At 34.7% G+C, this 9,582-nt stretch overlaps 1 protein-coding gene across 2 annotated transcripts in view; it reads right to left on the bottom strand.

Annotated features, from left to right (window-relative positions):
• AP3B1 (adaptor related protein complex 3 subunit beta 1) overlaps positions 1–9,582 on the bottom strand; it is a 164,136-nt gene that overhangs the window by 43,859 nt on the left and 110,695 nt on the right. Inside the window, exons 21-22 of one of the 2 annotated variants that reach the window (XM_059834295.1) lie at positions 9,062–9,134; positions 8,105–8,211 (exon numbers count right to left, since the gene is read on the bottom strand). In XM_059834295.1, coding sequence (XP_059690278.1) covers positions 8,105–8,211; positions 9,062–9,134 — 180 coding nt within the window. The remainder of the gene's footprint in view (positions 1–8,104; positions 8,212–9,061; positions 9,135–9,582) is intronic. The other variant, XM_059834296.1, reaches the window with a different exon arrangement.

The following is a 9,582-nucleotide window of genomic DNA, read 5'->3' as shown; positions in this document are numbered from 1 at the left end:
TTATTCGCTACTTCAAAGTTACAAAATTACAGTAGTCTAATGCTTCGATTTAGAATGTTACCTGGCTTCCTTTTATTACAAAGCTGTTTCTATTTGATATGTTTACTTACAAGTCAGAAATTTTAAAGGAAACTCCTAAGAAAAGGTGCTCAGAACTTTACTTTGCAATGTAATTTTAGATTTATACATGCACTACTCATGTACTTGGCACTGCACAAGATGGGACTGTGTGAAAGCATTAATTACACCAACTTTTAAATTATACCAACTAATGCAACTGCAGCACACATATAGTTACACTAGGATGTTAAAGTCAGAGCGGAGCTGATATATACTGATTTATAAACTAAAATTACTTTTCAGATGTTAAGAATATCACATAAAATGAGTGGGGATAACATAAAGGGAAACTTTAAAACTCTCTTCTAAAAATTCAACATAATTTTAAGGTTGTTTAAAGAAACTGGCTACAGTAAGCAACTGCAAAAGAATAATAGAAATAAGTCTTTAATCACAAAGTTCGAAGCAGTCATCTACGTGGCTAGCATATATAGCTATAATATAAAAGTAAGCCTGAAGGTTTTCAGTACAGCACAGTATTAAATTTATCAATATAACAGTTGCTGTCATTGTAGTTGTCATACTATCTTATTAGACACACTGTTGATCAAGTGTTATTACAACAAAATAAACCCCAAACTGTGCTGCTCAGAGTCTTCATGTTTAAGCACCACAATTAAGAACAGAGAAACGCAGTTCATTCATTACAGAACCTTTTCAGGAAGTTGATTTTTTCTAATTCTTATTGTAATTGCATTGTTCTAATACTGTATTATAAAGGCAGCTGCTTGCCTATCATTTGTACTTTCCTCGTTAATCCTGACTCAGTGAATTAACCTTTAATTACAGCCGTTAAAATTGAAATGAGCCTCTTGTCTGGCTGGGGCTGCCCCCTTCCAGTGCATAAGACTGATGAAAATTTTTAGGGTCAATGAATATGTCCCATGTCATGTCTGATAGATGCTAAAGATGTGAGGAGGTAAATGTTACCTTAGAAAGATGTGGTTGAAATTTTTAAGAGCTACGTTTTATTGACAAAATAAAACAAAAAAAAAGCTTAGCTTACCTCTCTCTTCCATCTAAGTTACATAACACACATACAGACATACTTTGTTTTACATACATTACCACACTACATATTTAAAGAATAACTTATGGAATCATCATCATGCATTACACATGCTTTTTTTTAAGCACCTAGCACCAACTCTGTTTACAGCAGTGCTATTTTAAGGAGCATAATATATGTATTTTTCATGTTGGAAAGAAAAAAAGCATTACTTTAAATTCTCCCATAGATCTAAGCATTTAATTCTCAAAATAGTTGGATTAGTTTTAAGGACAGTACTGACTTCTAACAGAAGGCAAAAAAAGATCAAAGGTCTCCTCACAGTAACTTATCTAAAGGAGTTTCTTTTTTGCAATAACCACCCCCCCAATTTAATTTATATTTTATAAATAGGATTTTAATATTGTAATTGCACTTTACTTTGCAATTTTAGCACTCTTATTTTTAAATACAATATTTGAATATTGGTTTAATATTTTTCGCTCCAAGATAACAAAACAGGAAAATAGCACTGAATCAGGAGCATTACTGTTAATCAAAGACCTGGTTACTCAGAATACAATTTAATTAATATACAAGTTGCTAACTAATTATACATTATATTTACATAATTATACATTGTATATAATCTATAGCATATAACTTATAATGTATACATTATATATAAAAGCATAAATAAAAGACCCAATCTGGAGAATATCTAGGACTAAAATACATAGTAATCGACTAAACCAATGAGATTATACACCGTAATAATATAACATACCTCTCAGACTGGGCATACTACTATTTGGGCCAGTGTCTTTCATCAGAAACTTGTTTCTGTCTCAGAAGAAAGATCATGTTTGAACTTCCAAATTAAATTCTCTAATTTATTTAAAAGAAAAAAAGTTGAAGGTTCTTAATTCTTAAGTGCTTGTTAAGCATTAATGCATTTAATAAACATAAGATGAGTGTTTTTAAGGCTTGAACACTAATAAACATCACAATCATTGATCAATGGATTTCTAATTAAAGAATAAAGGTGAAATGACACTTTAAAAAATAGTGTCATAGCAGGTGGTTTTTTTAAGCTATCAGTTTTAAAAGTATGTGGAAGTAATTTCTGAAAGGACATCATAACTTTCAAATATTTGATGTAACACATATACTATGTTACCAATTTAAGAACACACTCTTACACAGCAATTTTATATAAACACAGAAAAATACAATTAAGTATGCAGGAGCTTTTTGTTTCACTCCTTCTGTCTTGGCAATGGTTAATATCCGTTGATGAGCAGCTACATTCATTTGTAGATCTCCAAGTGCTTTCCCAAGGTGAGTAAGCATCATTATCCTCATTTTTCAGATGGAAAACTAAAAGATTAAGTTACTCCCTCCAGATCGTACAGCAAGTAGTAAGCCAAAAATAGAACTCATTTTCCATATGTAACACCCAGTTCTGTATCCACTGGACCACGCCGCCTTCCCACAAGCATCAGTCACACCTAATCAGCTGCTTAGCTGAATTTTGGGCAGCACTAAGAGAAAGTTGCTTTTTAACTCTTAAATTTAAGACTATGCCTTTTCACTTGCTTCATAGGTACAAACTTTCCCAGGCACCCTACTAACATATGATATTTGTAAAAAACGGTTTCAATTAAGCCTTATGCTAGTTATAAATCTTGTAGAGCACAGAGTAGGGGAAAATGGAGACGACTCAGATACTTTAATCTGTTCCACATGGAAAAAGCACCATCTCAAGAAATGAATCTGGAGAGAAAACTATGCAGAACTCCAAACACATCTTCACTCAATGTGCAAGTGTGGTCAACAATGCAAACAAGTTACAAGCATGCACGAGGATAGGATCCATGTAGGCTATCTTGTGACACATTTCACTCTTCACCTCCCCCAACAAACCTTCCCAATTTCAATCTTTATATAAAAAGGTGGGCCTCAGAAGAAGTATAATGAAAACATTTAATGCATAGGAAAAAGCTCTCCCATGACGAGACACCAAAAGGATAAGACATTTCTTACAGGAAGCTGAAAAAAAAGAGGCCAAATGGTAAACTAGAAAAAATAATAAAATGCTATCAAGGATACCATAAGCTTGTGTTATCCTAAGACAAAACCACAAAAACATCTGATAAAAGAGAAGAGGTGACTAACATTGAAAACAAATTTAAAAGAAACATCTTTTGTCTACGTAAAAAGTTTTAGAAGCGTCCTAAACGGGACTGGATATATTTACAGAAATATAAAACTAGTTACTTGAAAAACAATGGTAGTTGATCAAAATCTCTCTGAGAACACGGGGCAGAAGAGTACCAAGAATCTAGTCAAACTATCACATGCAGCCTGCTGCTATCACAACTGATTGCACTACATCTCTTCCATGACATTAACAAGTTAATGTTTCTTCTGATACAGCTTGAGGTAAGAACTGAGGTGAGAGCTTATTATGAATGATAAATGTATCTAGTTATAGAATAATTACTGCTAACAAAGCTCTGAAAAAATAAAACTCATGAAGTTGAGTGCATGCCAATAACTATTTGGAAGAACTACTATTCATTTCTCTACTGTAGGATTTCACAAATTCTTAAGCACCTCATGCTAACCTTTCCTGCAAGCTGCATACGAGACTAGAGCCACAATATAATCCATTATTGCAACCCTTGTGTTCCCAGTACTTCGAAGAAGGGATGCTTCACACAGGAAAAGAATATACTTCAGAGTCAGTCTCAACACTTGCTATAGTGAAATTAGAAACAGCCTAAGTGGACAAAGCAATCTAAATGATAAGAAAGTTTTCTCCTGTAAAGACTAACTCAAGAACTTAGAAATTAAAATACCATTTACAGAATTTAAGGTGTTCTATTCTGAAAATATCTCTAGTTGAATATTGAGGGAGTTCATGTTTACTATTTCTCAGGGAATTCTGTAAGTGTGCTCAATTTGAAATTAAATGTATTTATCACTTGGTTTGACAGGTCTGCAGCTCGACCTTGACTTTTGTCAAAAGCTATTATTTCTGCTCTACGCATCACCACTCTAAAGAAGTTCTCAAAGTGCATCTCAGTCAAAAGTTCTGTAGAAGACATAAGACAGAAAACAAGATGATTAACTCCTCCCTTCCTAAACAGTTTCTGTGGAACTCCAAGTAGTAGCCAACAATAAAAACGTATCATTGGTAATAACTAGTATCAAGGGAATACACTGAACATGCTGAATAAAACCTAAGTAAAGCAGTACCACTTCTACAATTATACCGTAATTCCATATGCACAATAATTAATGGCAACACTAAATGGTTGCACCAAATTTTTTATAAGTACCTCCTCACTACAACAACAGTATTCCCCTCTTTTGCTACATGCTTTTATCATTAACTTCTCTTACTCACTCTTGACTTTTCCCCCAAATTATCCTCTATTTTGGGCAGGGGGAACAATCTTCTCACCTCAAATCCTACTCAACTCAGCCCATACTTCCACACAGTTTTTGCCCCATCCAAATGCTGCTACTGTCAAAGCTCATATCCAGCTGTCAATTCTCCCTTGCATTAACACTGTCCTGAATCATAAAAAAATCTCTTGCTACCAAACAGAATCACAGAATCACTAAGGTTGGAAAAGACCTGTAAGATCATCAAGTCCAACCTAAAAAAAAAAAACAAACCAAAAAAAACCCCAAAACCACACACACACCAAAAACCAACCCACCCTACACCACACAGCACCATGCCCATCAAGCCACATCCCACAATGCTACATCCACACGCAAACCAGCATTTCCTTCTCACAATTTTTTTTTTTTTTAAATACGTGTAATTTTTACCAGTTAATAATCGTATGCAGCATATTCAGGGCTCTACACATTTAGGAGAGCAGTTGCTTGTACATTTTTACCATCTAAAATCCTAATGAGAAAAGAACAGGTGGTTTAGCTTTTTTTTCTCATCAGCTGTGATGGGTAGGAACAGATGATCACTCCCCTCTTCGGCTTCCCTCTGCCACTATAGCTCTCCCTCTTCCTCCTCTCACCATTCCTGCTCAAAATATTATATCCTGCAGCAGGTTATAACCCTCCCTGTCCTTATGTCATTCAGGAGTTTTGCTTTAAATTCCCTCTTCTCTCACTTTATAACCTTCCTTTAGGGGACAACACCCATTTCCAGTGTCTTCAGATAATCGCTTTATACGGAAGTTTGCAGCTTTCTCGCGCCTCCTGTTTTTCATTGGCACTGCATCTTCAAGTATCTTTCAAACCTGCAAATGTATCTATCTAAAACTTAATCCCCAAACCCTTAGGTCTGACCTCTCTTGCATGCACACCCTGACAAGCCCCATAGTAACCCCATAGGATTTGCTATGTTTTGCATCCAGTTGGAAGAAAGTTATCCATAAATTACTAAAGAATTTGCTTTTTCCTGGAACAAACTATAATATGCATATGTGCGTTTATGAGGGGAAATGTGCTATATGTAAACATGAATCATAAAAACCAATGAGCCGCAGGGCAAAGCATCAGATTGTGCACTGTAGTTTCTATTCAAGGATATTTTGGTTTTGTAGGTTTAAAGAGGCCCATACCATTACTGTAAAACCATTCTCGTATTTATGCTTTCTATAATGTTCAGCAGCTACGAATCTGGAGTTGTAAGTTTTCTAAAAGCTGTATCCAATTACAGTGCTGAATGATTTGAATAATAGACTGCCTGACATATTCCAAGATAAGTGGCTGCTACATTCCTTTGATATTAGGGTCATATACTGTACTTATCTATTTTTACTCCATGCTCTCCATTGCCTAGTAATAATTTAATTTCTCTCTGTTAGTTTGGCATGTGCCCTACCGTTAAATTCATTTTCTCTCCCATTGAAGGAAGAAAAAGTTTTCTGAAGTATGACAACTATTCTCCTTATTTTTAGAATTAGTCATCACAGATTAAATTGAAGATACTATTTTAAGAAGGACATTCCCACATAATATCTTAAAAGCTGTTTTTATATTTTCATTTTTAGAAAATTACCTGGTGGTGGTGAACATGTGACAATAGTTATTTACCCACTTGCACGCAAGACTTTTTAAAATATACCCATGTCATTTGAAAGAACAGGTTTTAACCTAGCGCTTAATTTTTGTTCCTTCCTGGTGCACAAAACCAAGAAAACGACCTCATGTACATCTGCAATTATTATCAATGTCAATGAGAGTTTAGCTTAGATCTGAGAACAGAATGCAGCCCAAAACATGTAATCACTATCCTGGCAACAACCATTAGTTTGTATGTGATTTGGGTTGTTTCCAGAGCAGGGAGTATGAAGAAATGTTCCAGCTTCTTTGCTGGTTACATGTTTTACCAGGAACTCAGCAGTACCAAGAAAGAGGCATTTGAGGAAACGAGTAGTGGCAGTCATGAGGAAAGCAAGCATGAATGTGGGAGTGGCACATGTGTTCATGTACTGTAGATCATGAAAGGACTAAAGACATTGGCAAACGGGGTGTTCTCAAGCATCCAACATTACTGATTGCTATCTTTAACTTACCCTCAAAGGTGATAATTCTGAAGTAAAGCAAAGACACCAAAGTCATTCATAACGTAACCCAGAGCCAGGAAAACAGATGATTGCCTGTGGTTTCAGCTGTCAAAGCCATAAAGGATGGCAAAGAAGCAACTGTGGGATTGCCATCACAGGAATAATAACACAGTTGTAGTTAAACCCACGCTTGCCACCTAACGCTGCATACTGTACTGCAAAATAACATGGAAGAGAATTTCTGGCATTTTCAGACTGTGTGACAGGTGAAGGACTACCCATCAAGTGATGTCACTCCGTGTCCACAGATTGTTACTGCTCTGCTTGAAATTTAAATTGCGTCATAATTTTCTTAGATAAGGCTAATATACAATGCATTATCTGAAATTCTACCTTCTCAACATCACATTTTAAAGCCTGTGAACATGAAACTGAATCACCAGCTAAGGTATTTTATTTCTTAAGTCAAGTCATCCATACACCTTCTTTATGTAAAAAATACTTCATTTTGCAAACATATTCTCCCAAAGCCAGCACAAAGTACTTTACCGGCAATTATTAAAGTTGCAGTGTAGGTTCTATATACCAGTCTCATTAGTTACAAGGCTAGGCTAAAAGATGTCTGTGCATCTGGTGTTTTTTTGGTCACTCCCATCCACTTTCACAAGGATAAGTATCCTATGTTGTACTGCTGCAATTCCTTATTAAATTGCAAATTTAAATTGGACACACAAAAGGACTAAAAAAAAACCAACCAAAAGAGGAGAACACAAACTACTATCCTTTCCCCCAGCAAAGGAATGCCCTCTACCTCTATGACTTTGCTAACCTTAATTATACCTATAGTTTTGAGATTCCCTAATGGAAAGTGCTACAAAGCAGAAAGCACTAACAGAATGAATCATGACACATACTGATACACCACTGATTGTAAATCTATACCCTTTTTATTTGCACCCAGGGGCTATACTTCGTATATTCATGAAAAATTACCCCCAAGTAGCAAAATGCCATAATTGGAGGCACGTGTGGTAAACAAACAGGTTGAGGATTAACAGGTATGTGATTTTCCAGTAGTTTATTTTTGATAGTGTAGCAACTAGATGATTTGAAACATTTGTATAGTTTGGATACTTAATTTGTGAATTGAAGTTTCCCTGAGGCAGAGAAAAAAGACAGATTGAAAAAGAAGGTTAAAAATCCTTGAAGGGATTCTTCTCAGACATGCAATGTTCATCTTTTCTCCATGTTTCAGAATTTAATTATTACAGATCAAAAAAAGCTGCCAGACTTGCATGTAAACCAGAATTTCATACAAGACCTTTATAGGTGAAAGTACTTTAAAAAAATAACTTTAATGACTGCCTCAAAAACATGTGAAATGCTTAAATTAAGAAACACACACCCCTTCACACACTCATCCCACTTTTTAAAGGCTACTTACATCAATGACTGATGAACTTGACAGACTTAATCCCTCTAGGTCTGCTGTTAAACTTGGGGACAAAACAGCTGCTGTAGGAACTGCCACAGGAGTTGTCACAGGACAGACTAGAAGTAAAAAGGCAATTGATACTTAACTTCAAAAAAAATTAAAATACTGGGGAGGACAATGAGCTACTTTCATTAAGTGTAAAAAGGTTTTACATCTTGATCTAATTATTTTATCCTTGTATATATGTTTCTTAATAGCAGATTATTTTTTTCAGACATATAGGCCTAATACTCAAAATAAACAATCAAAATAGAAATAAAACTGACATATGTATAGACCACGCTATTTACATTAAAAATATTTTGCCTTCCTTCCCCATTTTTTCCTCTATTTTATCCTTCAGTCTGATCCATACTATGCAGCATATTTTCATTTACAAGTTATGTGCAAAGTACGTATTAATGCAATTTTAACATGTGTTGCACCTACAGAAGTAAACTTGAAGAATGGCACCACAAAGCACAGCCAAAACCAGTGCCAGCTCTACCCTACCCTTCCAAGATTACATTTTAACGTGTTCATCAAAATTGTGATTTTTTAGTATCTGATTATAGCACCACAATTGGTTCATAGGTTGCACAGGTGTTGTACAAGTAACATCCATTGGCACCTGACAAAATAAGCCCACTTTAACAGAAAACAAGTCCAGACATAAAAAAATTCTCAAAATAAATGTTTTACATACCAATATATTTAAAATTTTGAAACTATTTCACAGTTCTAAAACAAAATAATGTATTGTAATAATTATGCTTAAAAATAAGTTGATAGTTTAAGCAATTTTTTTTGTCAGGAAACTGGTACGATAAATGAACAGAATCAATGTTTCAGACATTTAAAATTCATTGAATTAAGTGAATTGAATTTATGCCATGGGAAAAATGAGGCTTTAATCAAGATACTTACAATCATCTAAATCTAAGAGAAACACGTCTTGTTTATTTGGAGCTTTTCTATCTTGTACTGTTTTTTCTTCTTTCTGTCAAAATACATAAATATTTCATCTTTTAGCATATCAGCAGAAGAAAAGTCTTCAATACTTTTATAAAGCAAAGTGTATTTTCTCTGCTGTAAAAGAAAAATGTATCCATTTTCAGGGCTCGGCATTCAGAGAATTCACCTAGTGAGAAAGATTTCTTTGTACAGGTAAGCTGAACCTAAACTCCACACTTGACTCCTCTGAAGCCCATGTTTTTGTTTAATATTAATTGCTACTCAAAGAAAACTTTTGGTGACAGATCACTTCTGGTGACACCATTAAAATGGAGATAGAAGCATTTTTTTTGAAGATGAAAGACTTTGGTAATAACATATCTGTTTCCATATGAAAGCAGCACAAAATCCATTCAATAAGAAAGTAGTGTTATGTGCACTTCTCTAGGAGTATGGAATCCTGTCCCATCATCTACTGGGTTTTTACTTAATTG

This window comes from Gavia stellata, chromosome Z (genome assembly GCF_030936135.1).
Source record: "Gavia stellata isolate bGavSte3 chromosome Z, bGavSte3.hap2, whole genome shotgun sequence".
Classification (NCBI taxonomy): domain Eukaryota; kingdom Metazoa; phylum Chordata; class Aves; order Gaviiformes; family Gaviidae; genus Gavia; species Gavia stellata.
The sequence above is the reverse complement of the archived record's forward strand: the minus strand, read 5'-3'. Positions and strand labels throughout refer to the sequence as shown.